At 44.9% G+C, this 14,203-nt stretch overlaps 1 protein-coding gene across 11 annotated transcripts in view; it reads right to left on the bottom strand.

The window, feature by feature from the left end:
- Window positions 1–14,203, bottom strand: part of TCTN1 (tectonic family member 1) — a 58,998-nt gene that overhangs the window by 26,033 nt on the left and 18,762 nt on the right. For 2 of the 11 annotated variants that reach the window (XR_010129417.1, XM_055359036.2), the window contains exons 6-13: window positions 12,142–12,251; window positions 10,443–10,463; window positions 6,418–6,552; window positions 5,786–5,911; window positions 5,308–5,393; window positions 4,545–4,685; window positions 2,627–2,680; window positions 1,784–1,946 (exon numbers count right to left, since the gene is read on the bottom strand). Coding sequence is in view for 6 of the 11 variants with exons in the window: in XM_055359036.2 (XP_055215011.1) it covers window positions 1,784–1,946; window positions 2,627–2,680; window positions 4,545–4,685; window positions 5,308–5,393; window positions 5,786–5,911; window positions 6,418–6,552; window positions 10,443–10,463; window positions 12,142–12,251 (836 nt within the window). In the remaining 5 variants the exon portion in view is untranslated. Of the gene's footprint in view, window positions 1–1,769; window positions 1,947–2,626; window positions 2,681–4,544; window positions 4,686–5,307; window positions 5,394–5,785; window positions 5,912–6,417; window positions 6,553–10,442; window positions 10,464–12,141; window positions 12,252–14,203 lie in introns of all 11 variants that reach the window. The other 9 variants (XR_010129418.1, XR_010129419.1, XM_019038643.4 and 6 more) reach the window with 6 other exon arrangements.

Here is a 14,203-nt window from a genome sequence, read left to right as displayed (position 1 = left end):
AGGGCCATAACTGCTCTAACTTCATCTACCTGTTTGTACCGGCCTCACAGACTTCAGGAAAGAAACTGGTGGGAGGGATGGAGGGGGAGAAATAATTATTAGCAGACAAATAAAACTTGATTGCATGTCATGTTAAAATGCTCTAAGGGGAAATTTAAGTGCTTTCTTTTCATTTATCTAATTTCATTAATTGGCAATTAAGATGTGACATCTGGGTATCCAGGCAGTGTCCGTATGTTGTCAAAGACATCAACTCTTCAACTGCATCAGGAACACTGCTGGTGCCATGAAGGAGCTGAGCTGCCCCTTTGGTTGGCTGCTTTGGCAGCCAGCTCTAAGGCCTCTGACCCAAGGGAAAAAGGGGCCGTGGGCTTTCCAGGGCTTTTTCCTGCCTTGGCAGTCTCTCCAGTTGGCAAATGTAGTAACTGTTGAAGCTGCAGGCTGGGTACGTGGGGACTCCATGGTACTATTCTACTTTTGTGTGTGTCTGACATTTTTTCATTAAAAAAAAAAAAAGCTTTAAAATACATCTCTTCAGGATATGAAAACCTCACAGGCCTGCTAAATTTGGTGGCTGCGAAAAAAGCACTGATGGAATTCCTTAGCTTGGAACCGCCTTTAAAAACCGTGCAGACTGAACAATCCTCTCGAATATCCTGTTCTTAGGAGACAATGCAGCATGCAGCTGGTGGAAACTGAGTTTAGCAGGTGCTCGTGCCTGCCTCTACCTGGGTTGCCGGCAGAGTTGGTACAAAACCTGCTGCTGCAGGCCCTCTGAGCACCCAGGATCAGCACAGACCCTGACGGTGCCATGTGCGCACTGCTGCCTCTCCTCCCAACCCATGTCTTCCCTTCTGAGGAGGAGTAATAACTGCACATCTTCACCCATGGCCAAGAAGCCAGAAGCGATGTGCCTGGTTCTGGTGGGAGAGTTGAGCCAAGACTTTGCAGTGGAACGGCAGGGACTGAGTAATCGTGGGTCTCTGCTGGCCTCGGTGGGAGGGCGGATCACAGAAGTGAGAAGTCCTCACCTCCATTATGCCCATGCTAGAAATATTCGGAGCGGATAATGAGAGGTCTGAAGAAAGCGTGACAAGAACAAGCTGGGCAATTACAGGCTAAGATGGAGAGCACGCCCCTGGGCCAGGGCCGGCCCACACGCTGACTGCTAAGACAAAAGAAAAAGGTGGACAGAAGCATCATGTGTGGCCGGAAACCTATCTGTAGGATTGTCAACTTCCATTCAACTCTGTGAGGAACTGTGGCAGTGAAAACTCTCAGGTGTGGGCTGCCTGTGTAGAACAGGGGACAATGGGTGGGAGAGCCACATGCACGGAAGTCAGTCTCAGTCTTTGATACAGGACTCAACATTCGCCTGTCGTGTCATGAGATGCCTGGAGAGGGCTCAGGGGACACCAGCAATCACAATGATGGTAGCAACAGGATGAGGATCACAGTGGTTCCCATTTATGGACCACTAGGCACCATGCCCAAGGCCACATAAATGTTACCTCACTTAACCCTCTCAATGCCCCATGAGGCCATTCACTCACTATGGACTAGCGTTCCCATTTCACAGATGAAAACAGAGGCTCAAAGCCATAAAACTGCTGGCCGGAGGCAACATTGCTAACAATGGGCAAAAATCAGTATCCAAGATTCAGCCCGCGCTCCCACTCAGGGCCATCCTGCCTCCTTAACAGCTGGCTTCCCCGGCTGCCTTCATCACACCACCTGGAAGACAGAGACCGCTAGCATGGAACCTGTACCTTCTCCCCTTTACCTTCCTGTTGAATGACTGGGTGATGAAGTGGATGGGCACCCAGTCCAGCATGTCCTGGGCCTGGGAATTTCCAAAAGGGGCCACGTAATCTGGGAAGCCCTGGCCCCACAGCAGGCTCTTCACCTTCTGTGCTATGAGCTGACACGGGAGAGCTCCAGTCAGTCTTGGTGAAGGAAAAAGAAGTCAACTGAATGAGGCTGTTGTTCATCCACCAGAAGTTTTTCTTTATTTTCTTCTTCCTTTCCTTCCCTTTATTTATTTATTTTTGAGATAAGGTCTCACTCTGATGCCCAAGCTGGAGTGCAGTGGCACCATCATAGCTCCCTGCAGCCTCAAACTCCTGGGCTCATGCAATCCTCCCAGAGTGCTGGGACTACAGGAGTGAGCCACCATACCCAGCCCACCAGCAGTTTTTTGTTTTTTAAGTTTTGATTTTTGTTTTTTTTGTTTTGTTTTGAGATGGAGTTTGCTCTGTTGCCCAGGCTGGAGTACAGTGAGGCAATCTTGGCTCACTGCAACCACCGCCTCCCAGGTTCAAGTGATTCTCCTGCCTCAGCCTCCTGAGTAGCTGGGACTACAGGTGCCCACCACCATGCCTGGCTAATTTTTTTGTATTTTTAGTAGAGACGGGGTTTCACCATGTTGGCCAGGCTGGTCTCGAACTCCCAACCTCAGTTGATCTGCCCACATCAGCCTCCCGAAGTGCTGGGATTACAGGCGTGAGCCACTGCTCCCAGCCCCACCAGCAGTTCCATTCCTTCCCAGTTTCATTATCTTCTCATTCTCCAAATGAGGGATTATCTGACAGAAGCTAAAGAGTCTCTAACTTTGCAAAATCTTTACCTGTGAGATGATGAGTCTAAAACAGTGTTTCCCAAACTGTGTTCCACTGAAGATCTGTACAAGAAGGGTTTCATGGCCAAAGTTGGGGAAGCATTGAACCTCCACATCCCCATGTCCCTCCTGAGGCACATTTGCCTATTAAAGGCTCTGATGAGTAATACAGGAAGGAACCATTGTTTTAACTTTAATTTGGTGTTTCCCAAACGTATTGGACCATAGACCTACCCCTACTGATGTCTTGTGGAAATGTATTCCATGGAACCCTCTCCCTTTGAGAAATGCTGGTCTAAATGGATCAGAACTAATAATGTAAATGGTGGCTGGATGTGCTGGCTCACACCTGTAATCCCAACATGTTGGGAGGCTGAAGCAAGAGGAGCACTTGAACCCAGGAGTTCGAGACCAGCCTGGGAAACAAAGGGAGACCCTGTCTCTACCAAAATTTTAAAAATTAGCCAGGTGTGATGGTACCTGCATGTGGTCCCAGCTATTAGGAGGCTGAAGCAGGAGGACTGCTTGAGCCTGTAGGCCAAGGCTGCAGTGAGCCTGATCATGCCACTGCACTCCAGCCTGGGCAACAGGGGGAGACCCTGTCTCAAAAAATAATATAAGTAAATGGTAAATATTGGTCTAACCAAAATAATGATCCAATGACCCTGGGAAGATGCGGGAAGTGTGTGGGTCATGAGGTAGGGGATGAAGGGGAAAGAGCCAAACCTTTGTCTTCCTTAATGGAAACTCAATAAAAAATTCATAAAACCAAAAAAATCAAGAAGTAGCATTATATGCAGGTTATTTCAAGATTTGGGGGTAGAATTTGAAAAAAACAGCTACAAGAGTTGAAAGTGGTTGCCTCCAAGGTGGGGCAAATGAGGGTAAGAACTATTTTTATAACAAGCCGTGCAGCGCTGTTTGATATTTTACATTATGTACATATTTGATAAGATAAAAACAGATCATATTCAGGCTTCCTCTCACTGGTTTTGATGTGCTGTGTATATTAAAATTGAGAAACATAGGAAATATTGTCAGGGGAAATATTTTTGCTGTGAACTCAAATGCTAAACAACCTTAAAAATGAAACATACAGGCCAGGCACAGTGGCTCACACCTGTAATCCCAGCACTTTAGGAGGCTGAGATGGGAGGATTGCTTGAGCCCAGGAGTTCAACATCAGCCTGGGCAACATAGTGAGATCCTGTCTCTACAAAAAAAAAAAAAAAGAAAAAAATTCAAAAATATTAGGCCGGGTATGGTGGCTCACACCTGTAATCCCAGCACCTTGGGAGGCCAAGGCAGGCAGATCACCTGAGGTTAGGAGTTTGAGACCAGCCTGGCCAACATGGTGAAACCCCGTCTCTACTAAAAATACAAAATTTAGCTGGGCATGTTGGCACATGCCTGTAGTCCCAGCTACTCAGGAGGCTGAGGCAGGAGAATTGCTTGAACCCAGAGGCAAAGGTTGCAGTGAGTTGAGATTATACCACTGCACTCCAGACTGGGTGACAGAGCAAGACGACTTCGTCTCAAAAAAAAAAAAAAAAAAGCCGGATGTGGTGGTGCATGCCTGTAGTCCCAACTACTTGGGAGACTGAGGCGGGATCCCTTGAGCCCAGGAGGTCAGGGCTGCAGTGAGCTATAATGGCACCACTGTACTCCAGCCTAGGAGACAGAGCGAGACGCCATCTCTTAAAAAAAGAAAAAGAAACATACAAAGCCTTGAAATTTTTGCTTTGCCATATTTAATAACAAAAATGATTGTAACAGTTTTGCTACTATTCATGCATGATGATATACTATATGTGGCTTTCATGTGAGCTCATCAGCTGATGCAGAGATTTGATTAAAATGGGGAAAAGTGAGAATGCTTTGTTTTCTGATCAGCACAAGTTCAAACAGAAACAAGTGACTCTTTTACCTTAGTTTACAGCCAGATTGCATAGTGTAACCAAATAATACTGGGGTCCGGATCCCCTCCAGTGCTAAGCAGTCTTGCTCAGTTGTGCTATGAAGAATAGTAAGCTGTCCATATCTATTTGTGGTCTGAATAATCCCAGACATTCACAGACAGTTAAGGGACAACTGCCTAGTGCTAGAGCAGCCTGGTTCTCAGGTAAGAAGACAGTGTCACTTGTGTGACATGAGGGAGACCCAAATACACTTTTTCTGGGCCTCTGGGATTTTGACAGCTATTTCCCAGGAGCAGGCAAAAAAACAGTTCTATTTTCCTTAATAAATGGATTCTCAGAAGAAAAATTCTCAGAAACTGGCCCTTCGAAATTCTAAATTTTCAAAATCACTACATCTGTTTAGGAGTGTCTGTTTAAATGTGAAATTAAAAACATTTAAATGTCAACTTTTCTCTCTTAAGATTTTCGTTGTAAAACACTGACATATTTTGTGGCTTAATGGCAGGCTGAAAAAAAAAAGGAGATTAAAAAAAAAAAAACACTGACATTTTCCCAGGACGTGCTGTCTCACCCCCAACTGCCAGTCTCCCCCCAGCCCACCTGCTGTGTAGCCAGACTGGCCACCCACCAGAGCCGCCTGCAGGAAGCTCGGCCTGGACTGCTCTCTCCTTCCCACAAGCAGCCCAGGGGAGCCTCAGCGATAAAGAGCAGTGCAGCCCACGCACATGGAGAGAGGAATAAATCCACCCTCTACAGAACCAAAAAGGATATCCCTTATGAGGCTGGAATCCAGCAGCTAATGGGAGCCCCACGACATAACCAGGGTTTCCACTGAGAGGGACTGGCTGGGTATTTTCCTGAAACACAATGCAGAAATGCCCCCAAATAATTCTCATTTTAATAAGGAAATGGCAGGAAGAAAAATGCTTCTTTCATAATAAAATCTGGAATTACCAACCAATAAAAGAATTTCTCCCTCCCTACTCAGAACTATAAATACATCTGCCAGGTGTAGGAGTACATCATACTGTAAAAGAACAAGCTAATGTGGAAGGGAATCTTTTCCCAAAAGGAAAAAAGATACAAGGAGAATGCTTGGTTTCATTATAAATGCACAGGCTACACAAAGCCCTCTGTTCACTACAAAGGCTTGGATGTAATACTTAGAAATTCAGTTTTATCCACTGAGAAGTCATTATTTCTTTTTAACTTGGCAATTAAATACTTATGCAAAATTGATCAACCTTACCTGAAGAAAATGAATTTCAAACTTTTGCTGCAATGGGACCACTATGCTGCTAACTGTCCCCAGAAGGAATGAGAGATCAGCTTTGGTGACTTCACCTGCATCTGTGTATGTGAGGCTGTACTTTACCTAAAAACAAAATGATACTCCAAATATACCTGTTCCATTACATTTCAGAAGCTGTATGAATAACTGAAAACACCCATAGATAGCAAATCTTTCCCTGTTTCTCCATGTGTTGAAGCCTTGCTCTGCTGTCCAGTTGGATTATGAGAGGTGTTCCCTCAGCACCACCCCTAGCAGACAGGGTCATCTGAGCCACTCTGCCCAATTACAGAAGTTCCACATAAGCTGGTCCAAGCAGAATGCAATAAGCCTATCTCTGCAGAGGAAACATGTTAAAACAAAAACAGCAACAACAAAAATATTTTGATGTATTCCGGCAAGTCACTAAGTTTGTGGAGACAAGAGGTGTCCTTTGATGAGACAGCAGAAAGACAAGCAGGCAGCTGAGCCAAGAAAAGCCACACCATGGGCCAGGACAGAGCATCCTCGGAGGGCGTCCAGTTACCCCGGCGCGACAGGAGGCTTAAGTCTGCCACAGACAAGCTCTCAAAGCCAAATTCGGCACCTACCTCAAGAACAACATTCACGCAAAGGCTAAAGTGTCCAGCGTTGACGAGAGTCGGCTGCAGCACATCAGTGTCCTCCCGTCGGGTGAGCGTTTTATTTAGAGACTGAATGACGATGGACTGAACAGTGATAGGGACCTGCAGAGTGAAGACCTGGAGTGTTGAAGACACTCTACCCAGGGAGGATGGGCTAAAATAACCAACCAACTGGAAAGAAACCTCCCCTGATATATGGCCAAGTAGGGGGACGCATGCTACACAACAGTGTATATACTATGATCCACATTTGCAAAAGTAATAAACATATATACATTCACAAAGAAAATACTTGAGAGGATATAACCAAAACTTTAAAAGTAGTTACCTCTGAAAACATAAAGTTTACACAAAAACTTGTACACAAATGTTCACGGCTGCACTATCATAATAGCCACCTAAACCCACCTAAAACCAAAAACCACCTAAATGTCCATCAACTGATGAATGGATAAATACAAAGTCTAGCCTTACAAAGGCATATGACTCATCCCTAAAAATAGTACTAATACATGCCACAGTACAGATGAATCTTAAAAACATGCTAAGTCATGGAAGCCAGACACAAAAGGCCACAGTTCTAATTCCATTTATACGGAATGTCCAAACAGGCAAAGCCATAGAGACGAAAAGTAGATCGGTGGTTGCCAGGGGATGGGGGACAGAGCTGGGGAAGAATGAGGAGTGACTGCTAACACAAGGCTCCTTTTTGGGGTGATGGAAATGTTCCGGAATTAGTGGTGATGGTTTCACAACCTGTGACTATACAAAAACCACAGAATTGTATACTTTAAAATGGTGAGTTTTATGGTATATATCTCAAATACACACAAAACTCCATCACACTGTCAAGCACACATATATATCCTCACCTCCAAAACACAACTCCTACACACTCCATACCCACACATGCACATTCACATGCAGTCCCAGGATATATATCCTTAAGCCCCCACACACCCCCGAATATTCATTTGACCCAATTTATACACAACTTCTATACAAGCGCAAGCACGCTCACATACACATACACACACACACACACATACACAGTGGTTTCTCTGGGTGGTGGGATTATGAGCAACAAAAAACAGACACAGACAAACGTTTTCAGCAGCACCAGGGAAGCCCTGCTTATCCCAGTGCTATTAAAGGACATTTTGCATTCATGGCCACCACAAGCAGAGTAACAAGGCATCAAGCCATCCTCTAAAGGTAGCTGAGCCTCCTCGTACTATACGATGAATCTGTCATTTGCTCTAAACTTCAATTCTTAGAAACCACTGTTGAGGAAGGAGCCTCATGTATCTATTAACAGTTGTTTATACCACTTTGAACTTGCACTCAATCATGCACCATGCTGTTTATAATTCAAAATGACCAAGTATTTAAGCAGTTATTTTAGAGATAAATAAGCAGTCCTTATGTGTCTGCTCCCATGACCAAGAAGACCTGCGAGTCAAAACCTTTCATAGAAGAAAGTGACATGACTCAGTAACAAAGACGTGAGCTGTCATGTGACGAGAATGGCAGAAGGGCAATGCTAGTCACTGTGAGGCCCTCTGCATAACATGCCGCACCAAGGGGTTTCAGCATGGAGGGGGTCCTAGGCTGTGATTCAATTAGCTCTTGTTTAACACAAGGGCAACCCCGAGTTCCTTACTCTGAGCATAGTGGCCCCCGATTCAGCAATGACACCGGGTTCCAAGAAAGAGCATAGCCTGCCATACCAGCCTCTGCTGGAGCCACTTCCATGGTGTGTGCATGGAATTGGCAAAAACCGAAGGATTCAGTGTCAATGAGCTTTGGAGAGTCCTGGTGTCAATGGCAGGAGCTGCCCTTGTCTCGACAGCTCACTCAACTGTCACGAGAAGGAAACAGTAGCGCTGTGCTGATTTCCTTGATTCCTCTTCTACCACATACCATTCCCAAACCACACACACACTGGTAAAGAACTCCAGCATACTCAATGAAACTACAGGGCTACCCTGGAATCTTTCACTGATGGCTCCACAGATACTGACAATGATTCCAGGCAACCATAACAGTCTTCACTTAGTGGGGAGATTAGACCCAATTTCTATATTCCTGATCCTCTAACCTTAAAATCTGCTTTTTAAGAAAATTTTTAACAAATTCCTACTATTAGTTTACATGCTTGTCCTTTAGAGCACAACCTTTGGTGTCACACAGACCTAAGTTGGAAGTCCCAGTCTGCCACGTCCTGTGTGGCCACAGGATGCAAAGAAGGAAGGTGTGTGAAGCCTGTCACATGGGCTCACAGAGTAGAGCTGGCCCAGTATGGTGGTAAAGTATAAGGTCCCTGGGGCCAGACCACCTAGATCCCTGTCCCAGCTCTGCCACTTCCCAGCTGTGCAGCCATGGGCAAGCTCATTCATCTCCTGTGACTCATCTGCCAGAGAGTGACAGTAACTGAACCTACCTCCTAGGACAGCCAAGAGGATTCAAAGACGTCGGACACATACAGCACTTAGAACAGTCCTGGCACCTGCTCCAAGCCTTCCAGTAACATCCATCACATTCCTCATAATAGGTCTTCCCACCCTGAATGGACCCACCTCCTTCCTAGTCATTCATCACTAAATGCGTAACTCATTGAGGGCCCAGTACATACTGGACGCTGCGTTAGAAATAAGGATATATCATGAACAAGGCTGATAGGGCTGCTGCCCCCACAGACAGTTCCAGTTTTGAGTGGTAAAATCCAAGCACTCTCTAGGGGTTGGAGGGAGGTGAGAGCTAGCCCATTGTATGACTTTCACACTGCATTCCTGGGAGCCCTAGGGTTCTTCACTGGGACCAAAGAGGAGAGAGAAGGAGACTGTGCAGGTGGAGGGCTTCAGGCCCCATCCCTGCTCCAACCAGCACAGCTCCACATTCAGTCTGTGTTACACTCTAGGGAGGGTTCCACTTCAGACTGCATTTAAGAAAGGGTCTCTATAACTAAAACAAGTTTGAAAACACAAGTAACATCCATCATTCCTCATAATAGGTCTTCCCACCCTTCACAGAAGACAGGATCCAGCCTCACACACCATTGTGTGAGACCCAAAGTCACATGGCTATTTCCTTTCAAACATCTCCCTCAAACATGTTTGTGTGCAGAGCATCAGTGAAGTCAATCACAGCCAGTGCATCCCCATCCCGAGTGCATCCCATGCGCAGATGCCGTGCCAGCACCTCATGTGCTTCTCCCACTTGGCCTTGTGCCACGCCTCTGCACGGACGCTTACCATCCACTCAACAAAGGGAGACCACGGTGTCAGTCAGACAAGAAAATAATGGCAAAGCTGAGGTTTGAACCTAGGCTGGCCAGTTCCACAGGGTGGGAAACTATGACAAAGCCACCAACTCAGGCCTCCATGGGGACTGTATTCACAGGCAGACCTAGGGTGCAAACCCTAGAATAAGGGGTGAGGGATCCACATTCCTTCTGACATAGCCACGAAGAGACCCTGGCATCCTGACCACAACCAAGTAGAACCCTGGGCTGGGGCTATAAGGCTTTGAAGAGAACCCACCCTCAAATAAAGCCCTGAAGGTATACCACGGGGCACGCCTCCCACGCGGTATGGACACCCACTGGCCAAAGTGCTTATGGCTTCTGCCCTGGACGGGCAGCATCCTGGGAGCTGGACAGCTTTCTTAACAAGAGACTAAGAAGGGAGCAAGGGACAGCCTGAATGTCCAGAAGTCAATCATACCCACCGCTGGTCACGACAGTGGTGTCACTGAACCATGGAAGAGTACAAAACCACAACAACAGAGGCAGCTGGGAAGCCCAGAAGTGTGACTCCCACTAAGGAGTTTCCCTATTGCACTTCTGCTTGCTTTTTGGCAAATGTATTTGCTATTAGCAACAAGGTCCCCTTCTAATTGTAACTGTATTCATTTAAAAGGGCTCAGAAATAAGACAGTATTATAAACTATCCTACTTTCTATTACAAAAATAAACAAATAAATACTCTTACCTTTTTTCTTGAATCAGGTACCTAGATAAAAAGAAACCACAAAAAATTGTGTTAAGTACAACAAAAAGAAGTATTTTCATTGCTTTTTCAGATCTCGAGTTGAAGAGTATATTCATCTTATTAAAGGCTTCACAAAGAAGAAAAGAGAACTTCCTTGATCAAGACTCCCCATCTGCATGTGTTTGAATCTATGTCCTAATCAAAGAGGTCACATTGCGTTTTCCTTCTATCTTCATTTCCTCCAGGTAGAAGCTCACCAAGCTAGTCTCAGGAAGGCTCCATGCTCCAGGGTCATTATTGTATATTTCCACATGGTCTCACGGCCATAAGCACTGTGGGAAGCACAGTTCTTGCACTCCTGGTCACTCTCACTGCACCTGTCCTTGCTGGAAGGCCACCATTGCTTGCCCAGGCGATTTCCACAGCCTCCTAACTGGTCTTCCTGCCTCTGGCCCAAGCCTCCTCAGTGACAAGCTCTTGCCTCCCCAGTAGAGCTGCAGCTTTCTTTCTGAAGGGCCCACTGAGAAACGTGGGGAGGGAGACAAATAGACCTGTTTGGAGAGACCTGTGCTGAAAGAGAACTGTACCTGGATGCCCAAGGAATTGCTTCAAGACAACTGTGAGCTCAAGCTAACTAGAAGAATTCACAAGCCTAGATGGCTGACTTACACAAGAGAGGGAGAGAGAAAATGAGGGGAGAGGGAAAGGTTAAATTTGATCCTAAAAACTGAGGTCCAGATAAATAATGGTGCCATGAACCACCCTACCCCTGTACCCCTCATAAAAAAGGAAATTGGGAAGGGGACCCCTTTGACAATAATCGTATGTTTCTGGCGGGGGGGGTTGTTCTGTTCTGTTAGAGACCAGGTCTCACTCTGTCACCCAGGCTGGAGTGCGATCATAGCTCACTGTAACCTTAGCTCACTGCAACCTCAGCCTCTTAGGCTCAAGTGATCCTCCTGTCTTAGCCTCCTGAGTAGCTGGGACCACAGGTGTGCACAACCATGACACAAAAGTTTTTGTTTTTTTTTTTGTAGGGACAGGGTCTCATTATGTTGCCCAGGCTGGTTGCCCAGCCTCAAGTGATCCTCCTGCCTCAGCCTATCATATGGTTTTTAATCATTGAAAAAGGTCTTCTTCCCTTGCCACCCTCCATCTCATCTGTCATGTGGGCCAGTGGCCTCACTCATTTCTTCAGTTTAGGGTTCAGTCACTGTAACCAGAGAGAAGGGGCCCCTTCACCATTGTGCCCACTTTTCCCATTTCCTGTTCTTTCCTGACTGCCTGTGTCATCTGCCAACCAGAAAGTGGATTTCCTCTTCTTTTCTGGCCTGTTTCTGAGAGGGAGCCCTTTTTGGGGCTAATAAGATTATTTCTGTCACAGACATGAAGATGTTTTTATGATTTCTAAAGTTTTTAGTTATTAGTAAAGATTTGTTTTTATTCAGGAGACAGATATTGGTTACCATCAAAATGAATGAAAGAAAAAAATCAACAAAAGCAAAATATGAGCTATCTATAAAAAAATAAAAATTATTTAAAGGATTATTTCAATAATCACTGATATAAAAGTACTGGAGAAATTTAAACTCAAGTGTCAATCATGTACTGAAATTATTCTGTACTTGTCATATTTTAAAAGCGCAGAAAGAACAGAAACATACCTAATGAGTAAGTTCCACTTCAAAATAATTCTTACCCTCAGAATTTCCGGGCTGCTGTAAAAAGCCATGCTGAGGGCTTCAATTTCTTCACACTGTTCTAAATTTATTTTTCTGGTGCACTTAACAGCCTGGTTCACCAGAAACGCTAGAAATCATTAACATTCCCGAGGAAAAAAAAATACAAAAGAGAAGAAATTTTTCAATTTTCCAACGGCAACTAAAAAGTTTTAATCTAGGTAAAACTGTAAAATAAGTTACAACACAGATATACAATTTTGTTGTTGTTTGTTTTGTTTTGTTTTTTTAGTAGAGACAAGGTTTCACCGTGTTGCCCAGACTGGTCTCAAACTCCTCACCTCAAGTGATCCTCTCGCCTCAGCCTCCCAGAGTGCTGGGATTACAGGTGTGAACCAGTACGCCTGGCCTACAATGTTTTAAATTATTTTTCAAAAAGAATACATTCATGAGATTCAAAATTCAAAAAGCACAAAAAGATAATGAGTAAATCCCCCTCCAATTCTTGTCCTGCCCCCCAGCTACCACCAGTCCCCTTCTCCAGAGGTAACTGGCATGAGGCTTCTTGTGTATCTTTCTAGAAATATTCTATGGAAATAAAAACAAATATGTGTGTAAAAAACATACATATATTTTTATTATTATTTCTTTCCCCTTTTGGAAACAAATGTACAATATATACACTATTCTGCCCCTCATTTTGTTTACTGAACAATATATCTTGGAGATTGGCCTGTCTTTACATGAAGCAGCTCCTCCTTTCTTGGGGATAATTAGTATTATAGATGTGGCATAATTATTATACCAGTTCCCTATTAATGAACACTTAAGTTGTCTCCATCTTTGCTACCACCAACAATGCTGCAATCTATTATTTTGCATATTGGCCAGCATTTCTGTAGGATCAACTCCTGGAAGTAGAACAGCTGGGTTGAAGAGCACATTCATTTCTAATCTGGATACAAATTGCTAAATTGCCCTTCACCAAGGTTGTACCAATTTACAGTCTCACCAGCTATGTAGGTGGACTGCCTATTTCCCCACAGCTTCAGTTTTTTTGAGTTTTGCCAATCTGACAGGGGAAAATGGTATCTCAGTTTGGTTTTTAGGTTTTGTTGCGGGGGAGGGGGAGTTGTTTTTGGTTTTGTTTTCTTTTTTTTTTTTTCTTTGAGACAGGGTCTTGTTCTGTCACCCAGGATGGAGTGCAGTGGTGCGATTTCAGCTCACTGCAGCCTCCACCTCCCTGGCTCAAGCAATCCTCCTACCTCAGCCTCCTGAGTAGCTGGAACTACAGATGTGCACCACTATGTCTGGCTAATTTTTGTATTTTTTATAAAGACAGGGTTTCGCTATGTTGCCCAGGCTCAAACTCCTAATCTCAAACAATCTGCCCACCTCAGCCTCCCAAAGTGCTGGGATTACAGGCATAGCCGCCACACCCAGCCTTTGGTTTGGTTTTAATTTACACTGTTCTTTGTGTGTGCAAGATTGTCTTTTCAGCAGAATACATTTGTCTTTTCAGCAGAATACAGAATACATTCCTATCGTCCATTACTTAGCTTCTTCATAGTGAGGCCCCTTGGGGATGGGAGAGCCAAGCCTGCTGCCTTCCACTGCCTAGGGGGCCATTCTGCAAACTCTTGGAGGCTCCTGAATGGAGAGGAGCATAGGGGAGCACAGGCTGCAGGCCAACTGCATGGCGTCCATTCCTGCTCCACCACCACCTGAGTGAGCCTGAACAAGAAACTGTACATCTCTGTTTCCTGCTCTAAAAAATGGAGACACTAACCTGGCCTCAAGGGATTACAGAGAGTATTTAAGGGAAAACACATACAAGCACTTAACACAATACCCAGCACACAATAAGTGCTTAATAATGGTTAGCTGTTGATATGCTTTAGAACTTTCCAACAACTGGAAGTGTTAAACAATTGAGTGAGCTGTTTTCAGGTAGTCAGTTCCCCATCACTACAAGTGCTCAAGCAGTGACTGCATGTGGTAGAAAAGACTGGCCCTGGGTGAGAAATTGAACTACATGACCTTTGAGGCCTCTTTTAACCCGAAGATTCTGTTTTTAGTTAC

The sequence above is a fragment of the Gorilla gorilla genome, chromosome 10, assembly GCF_029281585.2.
Source record: "Gorilla gorilla gorilla isolate KB3781 chromosome 10, NHGRI_mGorGor1-v2.1_pri, whole genome shotgun sequence".
NCBI lineage: Eukaryota > Metazoa > Chordata > Mammalia > Primates > Hominidae > Gorilla > Gorilla gorilla.
Note: the sequence above shows the minus strand (reverse complement) of the source record. Positions and strands in the feature narration are given on the sequence as shown.